The sequence below is a fragment of the Equus caballus genome, chromosome 10, assembly GCF_041296265.1.
Source record: "Equus caballus isolate H_3958 breed thoroughbred chromosome 10, TB-T2T, whole genome shotgun sequence".
Classification (NCBI taxonomy): domain Eukaryota; kingdom Metazoa; phylum Chordata; class Mammalia; order Perissodactyla; family Equidae; genus Equus; species Equus caballus.
This window is the reverse complement of record NC_091693.1, coordinates 14,031,725-14,050,194: the sequence shown is the minus strand read 5'-3', so window position 1 is coordinate 14,050,194 and position 18,470 is coordinate 14,031,725. Positions and strand designations below refer to the sequence as shown.

General features: G+C 55.4%; 1 protein-coding gene across 3 annotated transcripts in view; it reads right to left on the bottom strand.

Annotated features, from left to right (window-relative positions):
* The window catches only part of GRIK5 (glutamate ionotropic receptor kainate type subunit 5), a 56,077-nt gene extending 37,622 nt beyond the window's left edge, over positions 1-18,455 (bottom strand). For 2 of the 3 annotated variants that reach the window (XM_023651398.2, XM_070224538.1), the window contains exons 1-11: positions 17,721-18,455; positions 14,144-14,272; positions 13,639-13,803; positions 10,917-11,014; positions 10,660-10,825; positions 8,255-8,433; positions 6,748-6,801; positions 6,495-6,656; positions 4,753-4,905; positions 4,292-4,396; positions 4,064-4,171 (exon numbers count right to left, since the gene is read on the bottom strand). In XM_023651398.2, coding sequence (XP_023507166.1) covers positions 4,064-4,171; positions 4,292-4,396; positions 4,753-4,905; positions 6,495-6,656; positions 6,748-6,801; positions 8,255-8,433; positions 10,660-10,825; positions 10,917-11,014; positions 13,639-13,803; positions 14,144-14,222 — 1,269 coding nt within the window. In that variant the 5' untranslated portion in view covers positions 14,223-14,272; positions 17,721-18,455. The remainder of the gene's footprint in view (positions 1-4,063; positions 4,172-4,291; positions 4,397-4,752; positions 4,906-6,494; positions 6,657-6,747; positions 6,802-8,254; positions 8,434-10,659; positions 10,826-10,916; positions 11,015-13,638; positions 13,804-14,143; positions 14,273-17,720) is intronic. The other variant, XM_070224539.1, reaches the window with a different exon arrangement.
* Between the last annotated feature and the right edge of the window lie 15 nt (positions 18,456-18,470).

The window sequence follows — 18,470 nt, the reverse complement described above, 5'->3', positions numbered from 1 at the left end:
TATATCCTCATTTTTTTAAAATAGAAAAAGACTTGAGCAGGGAAAGAAGATTTCCAAACAGCCAATCACCACAAAAAAGGTGGCCAACTTCTCTGATCATTAGGGAAATGCAAATGAAAACCATAACACAGCTGGTACCTATATATGCTCTGTACTGTCAAAAATGAGGAGCAACTGGAATTCTCATTCCTACATCACTGGTGAATGAATGAAAAGAGCTACAGGCACATTGGAGAAGACTTTGTCAGTATCTACTCAAGCCGAAAAGACCCAGCAATTCCACTCCTGGGCATACGCGCGACAGAAATGCCTGCATGTGTTCACCAAAAGGCATGTAGCAGAATGTTCACAGCAAGACTATTCATAATAGCAAAAAAACAGAAACAACTCAAATGTGCATCTACGTCTGGTGGATTAGTAAACTGCAGTGCATTCATATAACAGAAACCACAACGAGACTCAACTACTTGCAACAACATGGATGAATCTCACAAACACACATTGAGCAGAAGCCAGACAAAAGAGAGAACAGAGTATGATGCCATTTACATGAAGTTCAAAGGCCAGCAATGCTAATCTATGGTGAAAAAGGTTGAGATGGTGGTGACCCTTGCAGGGTTAGAGACTAGAAGGTCACAAGGAGGGCTGGGGTGGGAGGGCTGGTTCCACAGGTGTGTTCAGTTTTTGGAAATTCAGTGAGCAGTACATTTACGATTTGTGCAAGTATCTCTTCGCATGTTACACTTCCGTAAAAATCTCTTGAAACTAAAAACAAAAAAAATTAAAGTAGGGTTGGTTCTAGAATATTCCTCACAAGCTGCTTGCCTGGACTCTTTCATGAACTGGGGACCATAACCAGGACTTCCTGAACGCAGTTTAAAGGCCCCTGATCTAGACCAACCCCCTCACTCTATTATGAATATTTCAATCCCCCCACTTTAAAGGAGGCAACTGAGGACAGAGAGGAGAAGACACCCAATCGGGTCACAGTCTGTGGATGGCAGGGCCAGGCCCAGAATGCAGCTGTGAGAGCTCAGAAAGAAGCCGAAATTGAGGAAATCGAGGTGCTATGGTGCAAAGTGCAGGCTCTGCTATCTGCTGGCTAGGCAACTTGGGTATGTCACTTAACCCTCCTGTGTGTTAGTTTCTTCATCTAAAACTTGGGGGACATAATGGTACCAACCTTGGGGTGCTGTGAAGATCAAGTGAGCAACACAAAAAAAGGGGTTGGCACAGTGCTCAAAGACATTGGTCATGATGACTGCTATCTTCATCAGGGATGCCAGACCAGGGGAGAGAAGGGGAAGGGACTCGTGTTTAGCATGGCTTCCATGCTGGACACTGCCACAGGGGCTTTCTTATCTCGGGCAATCCCCCCACAGCAGGACGAGATGTCACAGCTTGATGAAGGGAATCATGGGGACCAACTGAGCGCCCTGAGAAAACTCCCTGGGAGGGGCGGGGCCTGGGCTGAAAGAAGGCCCCAGCACAGCCTCATCTCCTTGGGCCTTCTCTTGCACCCCCACCCTCCCTGTGGGGCCTCTCTCAAACTTGGCACCCGCCAGCCCTCTCTCTCAGCTCCAGACCTGTGAGCCCTGCCTGGGACAGCCCCACCCTCCACCTCTCAGTCCTCCTCCTGCTCCCTCACTCCGCCCAGCCCGTCGGCCACCACACCCTGTCTGGGTGCTATTTCCCAACATGCCATATCAGATACTCCTCCCTCCCCACAGCTCCAGCCCAGCTCAGGCCTGTCCTCCCCCACCTGGAGCACCTCTCGTCTCCAGCGGCCTCCCTGAAGGGCCAGGAGCTTTCTGACATCCAGGTCTGGCCCTGGCCCTTCCTGCTCAATACTCCAGGATACAGGGAAGTGTAACTGAGTCCTTCAGAGACGCTTCCCCACCTGCTGCCCCACAGCCTCCAGACCACCTCTATTGCAGCACTCGCCACCCCTCCCTGCTTGCTAGGTGCCAGGCACCATACTAGGCCCTGGGGACAGAGCAGGGAAGAAGACAAGTCCTGACTGCATCTCGTTCCAGGCACCCAGGCTGATCACATGCGACACAGGCCCTGTCCAAAAACACGAGTCAGAAAACATTGGTGAACGGACAGTCACATCCAGCTGAGCATACCGAGGCCACTGCCTCTATATCCAATCTGACAAACCCTTCCTAAGGCCCCTGCTCCTGTGGCTCCTGCTGCCTAGGATGCTGGGTACCTCCTCTGTGCTCCCAACTCCCACACAGCTTCTAAAGCCCCATCTAATGCTACCTCCTCTGTGAAGCCTTCCTTACGCCTTCTAAAGCTGAGTCAGTCTTTCTTTTCTTTGGGGGTCCCTCATTACCCTGTATAGGAATGACTGTGTCCAGGTCTGTCTTCTCCATCAGACTTCCATCCCCTCCCCAAGTGCCACTCAAGAGTAGGGGAACCACAAGACCACCTGTGACTCATTCCTGTGCCTCCAGAATTTATATAAGTCCTGGCACAGCAGCTTCAGTAAATATTTGTGGAATGAATGAATGAATCAATCAATCAATCTATCTATCAAGAGAAGAATGAACCTCACGAAGAGAACAACATTGGCTTGAGAGCCTCGGGGGAGAAGGGGAGACTGGAGGCCCCCGGGGTCATGGCTTGGCTCTCCTGACATCCCCTCCCTGACCTCTGCCCCTGCTCTCCATCAAGAACCCTGTCTCTTCCAGCCTTAGGAAGCCTCTGGGATTGACCACATCCCCACAGGCACGGAGGCGTGACTTCTCCAAGCCAGCTGGCCTGGCCCTCAGTGAGGCTGTTACGAAGTGTCTGGTTTCCCGTCTGCAGGCCATCTGTCCCTCCCCAGCAGGTTCACTGGCCCTTCTCCAGAGAGACGAGAGGTCCTCGTTAGATCAGGAGTTCCCTAGGGGCTGAGGGAACGGCTCTGTGACGCACTGCGTTAGGGGGCCTCTGACGTCCTGTGGAGCCCTGTGTTAATCCTCTCGACCTCGGCGTCCACAGCTATTAGCCCCCCAGCTCAGTTACGGAGGACCTCCCACAGACAACGGAGGCCAGCAGGCCAGGCACTTGGCTGCTACGAAGAGCGTGGCTACCTGGCATGCCTGGCCTCCACGCCCAGCTGCTCCGGGCAGCCTCCTGCTCACTAGGTCCTGCACATCACCCACTCCCTGACCTCCTGGCAGCCCCTCGTGCCTGGTGGGAGGCAGCAGGGTGCAGGAAAGAGGGCATGGGCTCCGAGCCTGAACTCAGTTCCAGCAGGGACTCCCCATGTAACTGGTTTCCTTACCTTCAAAAGGAGGAAAATAAGACGGACCTCACGGAGTTGCTGAGAGGTTTACAGTGACACCTGGAAAGCACCTGGTGTGGAACAGGTGCTTGATAAACATTTGCTGACACAGAAAGGACCCTCTGACTCTGATCTGGTAAAATGCAGCAGTGGCTCCCCCAGGGGTTACAGGACAATGTCTGTGGCTGGTGCTCGGGTACAAGAGGACTGGACATTCAGAGCACAGCGATTAAGACTCAGGCTCTAAAGCCTCAGACACTTGGCTTCTGTCCCAGCTATGCCTTATATTTGCTGTGTGACCTGGGAAAGTTGTTTCACCTCTCTGAGACTCTGTTTCACATCTTCAAGATGGATGTCAAGTAAGTTGGCATGTGTCAACACTCAGTTGGCAAGGATGACAAAACGACCACTCCAGCAATGATGATTTATGTGGCCTACCACGGGCCAGACACTGTGCAAGGCACCCTGCCTGTGCAGCCTTGTGGAATCCTCACAATGTGCTCCTATGAGCCAGCCATTTCCGTCTCTGCCATGTAACAGTAGGCTGGCAGAGCCTCGGGCTGGACCTGGCTCTGACGGCAGAGTCTGTGCCCTCCGCTGCTCTGGCAGCAATGAGGATGGTGACGCCTTGGTCACAACCCGGGGTTGCTGGGTGCATGAGACATGTTCCTACTGGTCTGTGCACTGTGCCAGCCGAGGCTTCCCTCCTCCTCACCAGGATCTGGCTGGGGCACTGTTCAGGAAAGGCCTCTTCACCTACCACCCGCTCCCCAAAGGGCCACTCACCAGGATAGTTGTGACCACCAGGGTCTTGTTGGCCAGAGTCTGCGACAGGTTGATGTCCAGGGTGGTGGCATTCATGGCCAGGGTCCGGTTAGAGTACCATACCCCGATCTGGGGCAGAGAGGGCGCCATCAGTGCAGGCCCTGCCTGAGGATGTCTTAGCCCTCTGTGCCCTGCCGCCACTCCACCCCCACCCCATTAGGGCTCCGGCATCGCCTTGGGTCTGCTCACCTCACGGTGGCCCTGCCGGGACTTCTCCAAGATGCGCAGGGTGTAGTTGGTCCTCTGCCCTTTGCTGTTGAACTCGACCCGCCCGGTCAGCCCATCATACTCTACCTAGCAGGGCGGGAGGCGGGCAGAGGGAGCAGTGGCAAGGGCCCGAGAGATGGGCCAGAGAGGCCCAGAGGGAACAAGACAGAGGTGGGGGAAGCACAAGACAGATGGAGAGGGATCAGAAAGGATCACAGTTAAAGGAGCAAGAACACACCAACAAGAGGGGAGACAGAACAAAACGCAGGGAAAGAACAGCACAGACAAGCAGACAAAGGCCAGGGGAGGAGAGAAGAGATGGAAGAGTGAGGAAGAGGCGCAGATGGGAGAGAGGGCAGGGGGCCGCAGGGTGGACAGAGTGAGTGCCCCCGCCTGAGGTGGGCTGCCCTGTCCCCTCTGCCCCCTCCCCGCTCCCGGCTCACCATGCGCAGGTAGTTCATGAGGCTGGTCCCATGGGGCCAAATGTTGGCCGACGTACAGGCCAGCGGCTTCACACCGATCTCCTGGCTGCGATTCAGCTCCCGGACGGCGCTCACCACCACATGCACGGCGTCAAACATCAGGGCAGCTGACAGCTGGGGTGGGGGCAGAGGTGGGGCAAGATGGGAAAGGGGCAGCTTAGCCAAGGGAGCCCCGAAGCCCCTGGGGTGCCCCCCTCAGCCTCTCAGACAACTCCTCTCTCTCTAGAACATGAAACCATGCAGGTCAAGGAAGAGTCTCTGGGCATCTTTCTCAGGGAACTCGGGTAACAGTGGGGAAGGTGTGCATGCTGTCCACGCCTTTGTGGGAGCAGCTCTTCTTGACCAAGTGTGGCCACTTGTCTGTCTGGGAAAGGGCACATCTGAGAGGATTTGCCTGGATAGCCAGAGGCACTCCCACGGGGGGATGCTGTGGGCCCAAGGGTGTGCCCAGGAATCTGTGTCCGCATGCCTGATGCAGCCCTTGTCTGAGTGTGTCTGAGGGCACATTTATGTGGGTGGGGCTGGACAAATGTGCTTGTCTGTCTATATACAAGATGGGTGTGGTGTCCAGGAGGCAGGAGAGCATAAACGATTGTGAGCCTGGGCCTGGGAGGCAGGCAGCTCTGAATTAGAGGCATCATGTAGGGCTAGGTCCCTGCCCCTCTCGGAACCTCGGTTTCCTCCCCTGTAAAATGGGGATAATCATAATCTCTGAGCGCTAACATGGGGACCAAGCGAGACAGCGCATGTAAAGAACCCAAAACAGCCCCAGGCACATAGCGAGTGCTCCATACACACTGGCCACCGAGCTGTGACTCACAGCACAGGGCGTCTGTGTGCGTGTGTGCTTGCGAGAGTCTGTCTTCGCTGGGTGGGTGTGAAGGTCTCAGTATATGTGTTGTGTAGGGAGGCACAGGGGTGTGTACAAATGTGCCTCTGTCCAGGTATGTGTGTGATGTCCCTGCGTGCACACAACTTACTGCACGGCTCGGTGTCCGTGTGTGTTTCTGTGCACATAAGAGTGTCTTGGTATGTGACTAGATGTCTGTAAACAAATACACATAAATATGCATCTTTTGTATGTTTACATTTATTCAGCATATATTATCGGACACCTACTATGAGCCAGGCTGTTTTAGGTACTGGGGATACAATGGCGCACAAACAGACAGACACCCCTGCCCTCAGGGAACTTACAATCTATATACCTGGATCTACATCTGTATATAAGTAAAATATAGAGCAAGCCACACGGCAATCAGATAAGCAAAGCAGGGGCTATGGAGGAAAATATAGCAGGGAAGGGGGCTAACTAGTGGGTAGTTTCCCATTTTTAAACAGAGAGGTCAAGAAAGCTCTTACAACCGAGGGGACATTTGAACAATGACTTGGCGATGAGGGAGGGAATCACTAATTCTCTGTGGAAGTGCACACAAAGCAGTGGGAAGAGTGTGAAAAGACCCCGAAGCACGTGTGTGCTGGGGCAGCAGAGGCACCAAGAGGAGGCCAGTGTGGCTAGGGCAGCATGGGAGGAAACAGGTCAGACTTTTCTCAGGGCCACACTGGGAAGCCTTTTGGCATGTACTTGGAAAACGAGTGAGGGCGCCGGAGGGTTCTGAGCACCATCTGACCGAGGTTTGAAGGGGCCCCCGGAAGTGTCTATGTGCAGGGCGTCTGTGTGTCGGGGGGATGAGGGCGCTCACCGCAGGGCCTGGGTAGGTGCTGGCTTCGCAGTTCTCCCTCCAAGACATGTTGAGGCTGCGCACAAACTCGGGGTAGAAGGGGTGCGAGGTGTTGAACATGGAGAAGCCCAGGATGTTGGAGGAGTCCTCCACGATGCCGTCCAGGTGCAGGATGGAGAAGTCCTGGGACCGAGAAGAGGAGGTGAGGCCTGGGGCCGGGCCCCACATGGGACAGACACTGCGGGAGGGCAGGAGGGCTGGAGCGGGTACGCACCATGGTGGTGAGGATGTACTTGTAAAAGGCTGAGGTCATTCCCAGCTCCGAGGCCTGGAGAACACGGGGAGGTAGAGACGGCAGGAAAGGCGGAGACCACAGGCAGAAATGGGGAGACGTCGAGAGAAGAAGGGAGATTTAGCGACAGGTCTGGTGAAGACACCTTGTGGGAAACACAGTAAGAGACACCCAGAGACAGAGCGAGACAGGGAGAAGGAGACACGTGCAGGCAGAGGGAGACCTTGGTCCCTCACGTTGCACCACACTGACTGATGCCCCAGGGGGGATGAAGATGTTGTTGGAGGAGAGAATGGTGCCCTCAAATGCCCGTGTCCCTCTTTAGGGCACTTAGAAGACTGTCTTCTGGAGACAGTTAGGCAAAGAGACACCTCAGAAACAGGGCAGCCAGGGAGGGTACCCAGAACCCTAACCTTAACCCCCACACCGCCCCAAAGCCAAGTCTGGGCTGCCAATGTATAGGGCTCAGCCTGGTCACAGGTCAGATAAACTCCCTCTGCCATCTTCAAAAGCACTCTGCAATGAAAGGCAGCCAACTCAAATCTCAAGATGCGTGTCTGATCCCCTTTCTCGCAGTCCTTGAAGAGAACAAAGCTAGGAGACCTCTCCATGCCAGGAGTGCCCAGTCCTGTCCCACTATGATCAGGAGAATGTTAAATGGCATCAGCTGGTGTTGCCTGAGTGGCAGGTTCTGTTATCACATGGGTTACAGCCCACTCCATGACAGGGAAGTGCAGGCTCAGAGGAAGGTGACCACCGGTCACACGGCTCACATGGGAGGGGCTGGGACCCCAGCCCAGGCCTGCCTGCCTCCCATGCCCGACATCCTTTCTCTAAGCCATCCAGCCTCAAGAGTCCATGCTCCTCCCTGTAAGCTACCATCGCAGTGACATATGGTTTTAATTAAAACAAACAAAAACTGGAGAAAAATAAATAATACAGATTAGATCATGAGAAAAATTAAGAGCGTGGAAGCAATGAATGATTAATGAATGTGGGTCACTGGTGGAAGGCAGGTGGAGGGCTCATGGGGGAAGGTCCTGGTGCTGGCCCCTCCTGGATGCCCTTGAGCCAGTTCATCCCCCCCAAACTCCAGCTTCTTCATCCACAAAGTGATCATCACACCTGGCCCGCAGGGTGGGGTGAGAGCCAAACTGAAGAATACGTGCAAAGCACCTCAACACACAGCAGGACAGGGCCAGGCACTGTCCAAGCGCTTCCCTGCCACGCACTCATTAACCCTACAGCAACCGGCTGAGGTAGCACCTATTCACAGAGGAGGGGGGACTGTCCAGGGCTTGACCAGGGGAGCAACTGGGAAGCCGCTGAGCTGAGACACAAACTTCAGGGTTATCGTGTGCACGAAGGAAGCGGGTCTCCATACCCCTGTGTGACCACTCAGGCCCATGGCATTGGGTGACTTGCTCTGTCACCCCATGTTTCTGCCCCTGACCCTGCAGGGAATCAGAGGCGGGGCAGGGGGACCCACCTTACGGAGGATGAGGTGGGAGATGGACGCGTTGGCATCAATGATGATGGTGGACACCTTGTCATCCCGGATCTCCTTGAGCAGCGGTGTGGGGTCCCGGCTGTCGTCCAGCATCCTCACTGACAGCGTCTCCTTGGAGATGAGGAAGCCACGCACCAGTTCCTCCAATCGCAGCAGGCCTGAGAGAGGGGTTGGCCCAGGTTAGAGCCCCTCCATGTGCCCAGACATGGGGCAGACACTCCCTCCCCGCCCCCCAACACGGGGTAGCTGAGGAGAGAACGAGGGCACTCAGGAGACACAGGCGGCTGTCTGGAGCACAGCGGACTCTCTTGGAGTACTGGGCCCAGGGTGCTCCCAAAATAAAATCCCAACCTAGACTTCCCCCCAGACCTCCACACGCCTATCTCCTGCCACCTTTCTGCCCCCACTGGGACGTGTGACAGGCATCTCACACTTCACACATGCAAAGCCGCACTCGGCTCTTCTTGCCCAAACCACCTTGTCTTCCCGGGTCAGTGAACGAACTCCAGACTGCCAGTTACTCAGGTCAAAACCCTTGACAGCCGCCTCGCCTCCAATCTTTCTCTCTCACACCCATGCCCCATCCACCCAGGCTCTACCTTCAAAACACATCAGCCGCCATGGCGCCACACCACCATCAAGGCCCTGGCCAAGGACACTGCCATTTCTCGCCTGCTACAACAGCCACACTTGTCCCCAGAGGCTTCATTCCCTACACAGCAGCCAGACTCATGTAAAGCGGACATGTTCCTCCTCTGCTCCAAACCTTCCAAAGGCTTCTCCTTTGTTCAGAGGGAAGGCCAAAGTCCTCACAGCCTCCAAGGCCACTCCATCTGCCACCTGCCTCGTTACCTCCCTGACCTCATCTTCTCCTCTCTCACTCCAGCCACACCAGTCTCCTCGGTGTCTGACACACATGACAGCCATGCTCCTGTCCTGTGGCCTTCACACTGGCTGTTCTCTCTCCCAGATCCCCGGGCAGCTCCCTTCCTTGCCACCTTCAGATCTTTACTCAAATGTCACCTCTTCAATGAGGCCCACACCCACTGTTCCATTTCAATTTGAACCCACCCCACTCCAGGACACCCAATCTCCGTTACTTCTTCCATTTTTCCATAGGACTTACTCTTTCTGACTATACAATGTCCTTCTCTGTGTTCGTTGCCTAGCTCCTCCAGTTACAGTGTGGTTTGACGGGGGCGGAGACCCCGGCCTGGCTCACACACTGCTGTATGCTATATCTCCAATACCAAGAACAACGTCCAGCATACAGCAGGTGCTCAGTAAATACCTTCCGAAAGAGGAATTCCTCCTGGAGTTTACTGAGCACAGCCCTCTCTCTCTCTCAAGGTGCACAAACCCACCAGCCTACTTGAATGACATCTCCATTTGAATGTCTCAAAGACACCTCAAACCCAGTGTATGCCCCTGAACTGACTGTCCCCTCCTCCTTGGGCAGAAGCCTGGTCAACATCCATGACCCCACCCACTCCCTTCCCTCACGACTCTCCTCAACTCCATCCTGGCCTTTCCATTCCCACTGCCACCATCAGAGCCCCAACCAGAAGCATCTGTCCTTGCCTCTGGCTGGTCTCCCTGCCACATCTCGCGTCACTCTCCAGTCCGTTCTCTACACTGCAACCAAAGAGCTCTTCCTGCAGTACACCTCGGGCCACATCCCCTTACCCCACACTGTGTGGGGACCTTCATCTTTAGCATAAAACACAAGGTCCTACGTGACCATACCCTGCCCGGATGTCCTGCTTCATTGCTCCCACACACCGACCAGAGAGAATCCTTGAGCCTCTCAAGGGGGCCACGCTGCCTGGGCCTCCGGCTCTGCCCTGCCATGCTGTGTCCTCTGCTCAGAGTATGCTCCTCCCTTCTCCCCTACCTCAAATCCTCCCCACCCTTCAGGTCCAGCTTAGATGTCCCTTTCTCAAGGTTATAGGCTCTGAACCTCCCAGGCCAGGTTAGGATTCCCTCCTGTGTGCTCCTACAGCCCCCCACATGCCTCCTGACAGAGCACCTGTCACTCCACGTCACCATTGCTCAACTACTGCTCAACTACCATGGGGTCCTGTGAATTCAGGGACCATATCTAGTGCCGTTCACTGCTAAACCACCAGGGCCTAGCAAGGCCCTTGCACCTAGGAGCTACTCAGTATCTGTTGACTAAATGGTCTCTTTGGGGAGGTAGGAGGTCTGTGAAACCAGAAGTCAGGATTCCTGAAGGCGAAGGGATGGTAGGGACTAGGAGAGTTTGTGCCTGGGTCCCCCAGGGGTTATAACCAGGGGTCCTAATGACTGCGCGGGAGACTAGATGTCTTGGGAAAGGGATTTCGGGGGAATAGAAAACGAAACGTCCAGTCCTCCTCCCTCACACTCGGCCTTGGCGCAGATGAGGCTGGCTGAGGGGTAGTTGAAGGACTTGAGGATTCGGGAGACCGCCAGGCTGACGTCCTCGTTACTGGGGTACAGGCTGACAGATGCGAAGCGAAGGTACTGCAGGCGCGGCGTCTCCTCGGGACCCACCTTGATGTGGGGGATCTGGATGGAGAAGCAGCCTTTGCTTCTATCCTACTCCCTCCCCGCACAACCCTCGCCTCCCACAGACCCGCTCACCCCGCCCCACACTCACCTCCTTCTCCCCACAGATATGGCTCACGGTGGAGGCCGATGCAGGGCTGGATGAGGGCCCCAGGACAGACACAACTCCCTTGGGCAGGATCTGACACACTGCAAGGGGTGGGAAGAGACCAGGAGACCACAGAGTTAGGCATGCTCTCCCTTCTCTTTGTCCCCACCCTCAGGGAATCGCCCTCAGGGAACCCCTCAACAAACCCTCACTGAGTGTCGGGAACCATCCAGGAAAGGATCCGACACTCAGCTGCCTGATGCTCCTCCACCACCCTGGACCCAGAGGCCCTATCCTGACCCCACCCACCACAGCGGACAAAAGGAGGGGGCACAAGTCAGAGAGAGACGGGAAATACGCCAATAGCAGGAAGGGTCAGACCCAGAGAGAAACAAAGGAAGGGATGAAGAGGAAACACCCAGGGCCTCCTTCTGGCTGCAAATCCAGTGCCTGGTTCCTCAGCCTTCATCTTTCTCAACCTTTCTAAACACACTACAACTGAGGGTGTATCCAACAGCCCCTCTACCCTGAACTCATGGCCGAGGCCCCTCTGCAGTGTATACTCCAAATACCATTCTTCTGGTGCATTTACTTGCTCCTCTTTCTTCCACTATTTTTCCCCCTTAAACATGTGTGCACCTCAAGACTGGGAGGTGGACGCTGTTGTTTTTGCCTGCCCAGTGCCCACTCTCATGGCAGAACCCTAACTTTCCCTTAGGGAGCCACATGGTTCCCAGGATTGATTGGCATCTGACCCAGAACCACAGAACTACATTGTCCTGGACACAGTGACTGGTTCAAAGATGGAGACGGGCTCAAACCACATCACTGAGAGCCTTCCTCAGGCCTTCTGCTAAAATTATCACTGGGTTTGCTAAACTGGCAAGATACAAGTTTTGAGCTGTTGAGGACATCTTGCCACTACTTAGTGAAGGCATTCCCGAAAATGAAGCCAACTTAGAGGAAAGCAGGCACCCAGAGATAAAGACAGAGCGATTCCTGGAACATCATCTTGAGCACCTGGATCCAGCCAGGCCTGAAACAATCATGAGACATCATTTGAATACCTGGATCCAACCATGACTGAAATTAGTCCTTAGGCCTTTTAGTGACATGAGCTGATAAATTCTCTTTTCTCCTTAAGGCAGCTTGAGTCAGGTTTCTGCCACAGTCAAGTAAAAGCACCATAACTAAATGTCTCATCTTTCTCCAAACTTGTTCCTTCTATACCTTCCATGTTGGTGAGGGCCCCACCACTTGCACAGACCAAATAAATGAAACGGTCCTTGCCTTTAATCTCCCTCCCAATATTGCCAATTAGTCACCAAGTCCTGTCTCTTTTTGTCCTCAAATTTTCTCACATCTGTCCACTTCTCTTCAACCCCTCTTCCCCTGACCTACTTTAAGGTTCTCAGCTCAGGCGTGCTCCAGCCTCCTCACTGATCACCTAAATCTAGCCCCCAGATTCACCTTTTACGCTTTTTTTTTATTTTGGTGAGGAAGACTGGCCTTGAGCTAACATCTGTTGCCAATCTTCCTCTCTTTTTTCCTCCCCAAAACCCCAGTGCACAGTTGTATACCCGAGTTGTAAGTCATTCTAGTTCTTCTATGTGGGTCCCCACCACAGCAAGGCTTGATGAGCGGTGTGTAGGATCTGCACCCAGGATCCCAAGTGGTGACCCTTGGGCCGCAGAAGCAGAGTGCATGAACTTAACCACTTGGCCATAGGGCCGGCCCCAGATTCACCTTTTAGAAGCCCAGCTCCCTGGTCTAAACTCATCAATGGCTCCCCATTGCCTGTGGGTGAAGGCTGCACCTTTCAGCCTGCCAGTCTTGCCCAGTCTCACCTCCCACTGCCCAGTTACACTCCAGCTCAAAAGTCTCTCACAATCCCCCCAAACATGTCCTGAGTCCAGGTGGTCAAGATGGGTGCAACCCCACACCCTGTTCCTTGGCTCTGAATGCTCCCCCCTCCCCTCCACCCCACCTCCAGACTACAGGCACATGCCTAGAACACCATCTGCCTCCTTACCCTCCAGCCCAGCTTCTCCCGATTTGTATTCTGTGCTGCACTGGTCAAAAAAGTCCAGCAAACATTATACCTCATTCTCTCTCTCAGTAATTTGAAATACACATGATCATAATAAAGGATCTGATAAGGCCTGTAGGAAAGACTCCTGTCTAAAACACACCTGAAGGCAGCATCTCCCAATGGTCTGCAAACCCAGCCTGCCCGTTCAAGGGACCCCTGTTGACATCTGCTCAGTCCATCAGGCTCCAACATATAATTACATATGCTACTGCATGGATGGCAGTGCTCCACAGGACATACTTTGAGCAATGCCACTCGTTCCATATTCTGCTTACCTTTCAGGGCTCAGCTTCAGTTTAGCCTTCTCCAGAACACCTTTGCTGCCCCTGCCCCTGAAATCCCCTGGTCTTAATGCCTGGGCCCCTAGTTACTCAACTCTGGGGGCTGAGTGTCCCCAACCAGTTTATCCTTCAAATGAAGTTTATCCTTCAAATGAGGCTCTCAGCTTCTCCAGGGCGGGACTGGGGCCCCACCTCCCCATGCCCAGCAGCACCATCTCTGGGAAGGAGAAGGCAGAGCAGACATGAAGGAAGGAGCAGATGGAGCTGGAAGACGATGAGGTGAGCTCAGGAGGCTGGGGGCCGAGGGATGGACTGAGCTCTGAAGGGCCCTGCCCCCTGTGGCCCTGCTCACTGGTGTCCGTGGTCTCGTACTGGCTGTCCCGCTGCAGCTCAAAGATGTCTACTTCGACTCGGGCCTTGGCTGGGACCTCGATGATCCCGTTGATCTGCTCCCGGGCCAGGGCCAGGGCCAGACGTTCACCGCGGCCACACACTGTCTGGTCGTCCAGGATTGCAGCTAAAGGGACACAGGGGTTGCAGTTCTGAACTCCTGCATCCTGAGGGAGGAGGGGCTGGGGTCCTGGACTCCTGGGCTCTGGAGTGGGGGTGGGGATGGGGACCAGGGGTCTAGACTCCTGGATCTGAAGTTGGAGAGAGCTAGGGGTCTGGACCTCTGGGTCCAGGGGGAAGAAGGGGCTGGGGACTATGCTCCCCAACAACTGCTGAGGAAAGGTGAAAACTGAAGCCCAGATTCCCGGATCTTGAGCTACTGGCATGCCTGGGTTCCCACGGAGGATCCGTGGAGCCTGATGGGAGGGTATCTGAGGAGGCAGGGGCAGAGGGCTGTAGGGCCTCACCCATGCGCAGTGATGAGAGCACCTGGCAGCTGGGGCTGGCAAAGGCAACAATCAGCAGCAGCAGCAGCTCAGCCGGCATCTTCCTCCCCTCCTCATGGGGACGCAGCTGCCGCGGCCCCCACTCGCCACCTGGAGGGAAACCCCCAATCCATGGGAGATTGCTGATGTGGGGGCCTCAGAGCCTCTTTGGAAGACTGCTGGGCAGGATAGTGACCACAGACTCTGGGACATTGTTAGTGAGCTCTGAAGGGCCCTGCCCTCATTAGAAGCATTGCTAGCAAGAGGCTCAGGCTCAGAGGAGCACCACCAGGGAGGAGCTCAGCGCTCAGGCACTGAGTGGGAGAGGCACTGCTAGAGGATATTCACAGCTACCAAAATGGGAGGGTGACAGGATGTGGATCTCAGGTAAGAGCAAATTCCAGGGACCATCCCCACCCCAATAAGAAACCAGGAAGTGCCACCCCCCACCCAGTCCCGCCCCTGTCTCTGGGCAGGCAGCTGTTGCTAGGCAACAGAAACCGGCTGGAGAGGATGCGGTGGTTGCTAGGCAACCCCATCCCAGGCCTCACTTGCCACCTTACTGACGTCCCTGGTTCCCACAATCCCATGGAGAGAGAGGCCTGGACATCCGGGGTCTGGAGGGGAGAGTATCCGGGAGTTAGGAAACTTGGAGAGAGAGGGAAAGATGGAGAGAGAGAGAAAGATGGAGACACACAGATGGAGACAGATGGGTGAACCCAAGGCTGCTAAGGGTCTAAAAAAAACAAGTAAAGAGCGAGAAGAGGGGAAGAGAGAGACAGAAAGAGGAAGAGAGGCTGAGAGGGGGGAAATACAAAGAGACTCATGAAAAGAGAAAGGGAAAAATAGGCAGAAATATAAAGGAACAGAAAGATGGTAAAACAGGAGAATGGGGATAGAAGTGGAGAGAACAGAGGAGAGTTACAAGGAGGTAAGGCCAGGGCTAGGAGAGAAAAAGAGGGAAGAGACAGGAAGAGAGGGAGGCATGGAGATGGACAGAGAATGGGCAGGGCAGGGAGAAGAGAGGGAAATCAAGACACAGAAGAGACAAAACAGAACAGAAACACAGTGAATGGAGAGAAGACACAAACCCACTGGAGATGACACCACAAAGCTGGAAGGGAGAAGTGAGTGAGGCAGGGAGTGTGCTGTCTGCCCAAACAGGTGCTAAACTGCGGCCTCCCACCCTGCTGTGGGGAGCTGAAGATTGGAGGGGGGGAATGCATCTTTGCTCCCCACAATTGCTCCACCCTCAGCATGTTAAGAGATTCCACCAGGTGCCCCAGCCTTCCGCAGGGGGACCACTGGGCAGGGGTGAGTTCAGCCAGATGTGAGGCTCCGTGGGTCAAGGAGTGTGCCTCAAGGGAAGGGACACTTGGGTTTCTATGAGAGAGGTTCTGTGAGGCCCAGGGTGCTATGAGGTGAGCCTGCTGTCTCCCCACACCCCACATTATCCCCATGGAGAGAGGGCTTGAGCTGGTGAGAAGGCAGAACGAAACCTGCGAGAGGAGGAAGAGGCACAACACAAGACTTCAGATGGTCCCTTGGGGCCAGGAAAACCTAGGCCAGGGCAGCAGGAGACCCCATCAGTCTCCACTCTGCCCCCAACTCCTGGGTGACCTTGAGCCAGTCCCTCTCTCTCAGGGCCTCTGGGAAAAATAGGCTGGGGAGTGGGAGGGCATGCTGGGCAGAGCAGGGCTGTGGACTGTAATTTGGATTTAAGGTGAAGGCTTGTCAAGGGTGGAGGAGCAAGGGAAGCCTGGAGAATTCACAGAGGGAGAGGTGTGGAGGGTGGGGCTAGGAGAGAGGCAGGAGTGAGGGGGGTCATCCTGAGACAGTAGGGACCTCTGGGGGCAAATTAAGGAGCAGAGACTAGAGGACAAAAAGACTGAGGGAGAGACAGAGATGAGAAGGTCAGGGACCCACAGGTGGCAGACACAGGTGGGAGGAGAAAAACAGATTCAGAGTGCAGGGACAGGGTTGAGGGCAGCAGACAGACACAGAGACACAGAAAGGTACCGAGAGAAAGACAGACAGACCCAAAGGAAGTGACTGGGGCTAAATGAGAGAATAGGACATGCAGACACTACCTAGAAGTGAGACACCAAGGCGGGCAGACAAGAGGGAGGGTGGGAGAGAGAAGGGGCAGAGAGTCAGGCAGGCCTGAGCCCCACAGGCCCAGAGACTCAGGGAAAGCCAGAGAAAGGTGGAAACACAGCAGCCAACTGAGCAGAAGGGGCCCTGGCAGGGGAGGGAGACAGACAAGTGGGCAAGCAAGAAATATCACAAAGGCGAGAAGGCAAATCAGGTTAGAGAAGGCAAATGGGGTGAGGAGGAGGGCGAAAAAAATGACAACAGGTACGAGAATTGAGGGAAGGAGAGAAATCACAAAACTCTGAAAAGAAAGAAAGCCAGTCGGAAAGAAAGACAGAAAGAAAGTATGTCAGAGCCACACAGTAAATCTATAGAAGAGAAAGGGCAGGCAGGGCAGACAGAAGATGGAGAGAGCTGGACTCACAAACTAGGGGATGGGGGAGTGAGAGTCAGGGAAGGAAACTGAGGGACCTGGAGGGGCCCAGGCAGGGACAGGGGCACGTCCAAGCACAGGTGCATCCACTCAGGGTGCTTTGGGGGAGGCGTCAATCCCAAACCTGTAAGCCCTAAGTGTGGGGAGGAATGGGAACCAAAACACCAGGCTGGGAGGGGGACAAGAGGATGGAGGTGGGGGGGCGAGATTACCAAGGAAAAGACAAAGTACAACATGGAGCGAGGCAGTGGCTAAGGAGTGAGGGATGGAGGAATGGACCCAGAGTGGATCTGGGGGAGGAAAACAGAAAAGTGAGAAAAGGAAGACGGCCCCCAAGCCCAGAGTTAGAGAGGGAGGAGGACAGGTAAGCAGAGACACAGGCAGAGCACACAGGGAACAGAGAGAGTGGAGAGAGGGCTAGATCTGGCATGGGAGCCTCCAAAAGAGAAAGCCAAAAGACAAGGGAGTTTTGAGACAGAGAGAGAGAGAGATCAACAGAGACACACCGAGAAACGGTTAGGCTAACAGCAGAGAGAGAAGTTGGAGAATCAGAGAGAAGCCCAAGAGAAACATGAAACGGAGATTCAAAAACAGAAAGACATTTCCAGGAGATAGAGCCTGGCTGGGATGTGGACCAGCCGTAGCAGGCAGAGAGGATGAAGCTCAGAGGTAAAAAGAGAGAGAGACTGAAACAGAGTGAGAGACAGCAGAGCCGGCACGGGGACTGGGGCTGGAGAAAGCAGGGGCGGAGACATGCCAGGAGTCCCGGAGAAGGAGTGAGACCACAAGTAAAAGCCAGTCAGCCCCTCAGGACCCCAGGAGCTGGGGGCTGCGGGGCGAGAGTGAGCTGTGCCCAGAAAAGGGGTGAGAAAAGGCAGAGGTGAACGGGGATTGGGGAGAAGGGGGAGCGCCAGCAGGCCCCTGATGGGGGAGGGGGCAGGGGAATGTGGGGGCCCTGCCAGGCGGCAGTGAGCCCAGCCTTCCAGGACCCAGGCCGGGCCCCAGCCCAACCCCCGCCCTGCAGACACTCACGGATCCTGGTGGGACGGAGGGCGAGGACTGACCACAGGGAGATGCTCTGGTGCTGGGTGGTGGTGGTGTGGCTGGGGCGGGGGGTGGGGGGGGGGGGGAGAGGGCAGTCCACAGGCCCCCTCCCCCGCCTCCGGTGGTGCCCCGCAACTAACCCAAAACGGGGCTCTCCAGGAGCAGGGAAGAAGGACAGGTGGAAGAGGAGAGGGCGGGCCGGGGAGGGGAGGAAGGGGAAAGGAGAAAATGGAGGAGAGAAGGGGAGACAGGAGAAGGAAAGGAGCAAATGGAGGGGAAGGAGGGAGGAAAGGAGGAAAAGAAGGTGAAAATAGAAGGGAGGGGGCCAAGGCCAAGCCGGGGGAGGGGGAAGCCGGCCCAAGAAAGGGCCCCGCCCCCTCCCCTAGCCAGGCCGGCCTGGGGGGGCCACGGGGGGCGAGGACTGGGTGGAGACCAGAAAGCCGGCCATCAGGGTAAGTGGGGGAGGGGAGGGCTTTTTGGGGGGAGGGGGTCACCCCTTCCCCCCTCCCCCCTGGAGCCTGGGCCCTGCCCTGGATGAGGCAAGGGCCTGGAGTCCTCAAGCCCTCAGCCCCCACGGGAAAAGCATGCTGGGGGCGGGGAGAGGCCGAGGAGTGGAGGGGCTGGGAGGATGGGGTGCTGGGAGACCCAGAGAGGCAGAGAAGGGGCAGGCGAGGTGGTGAGATGGGGAGGAGGGCAGGAGGATGGAGGGGAGGATGGGGAAGAGCAGGTGGAAGAGGA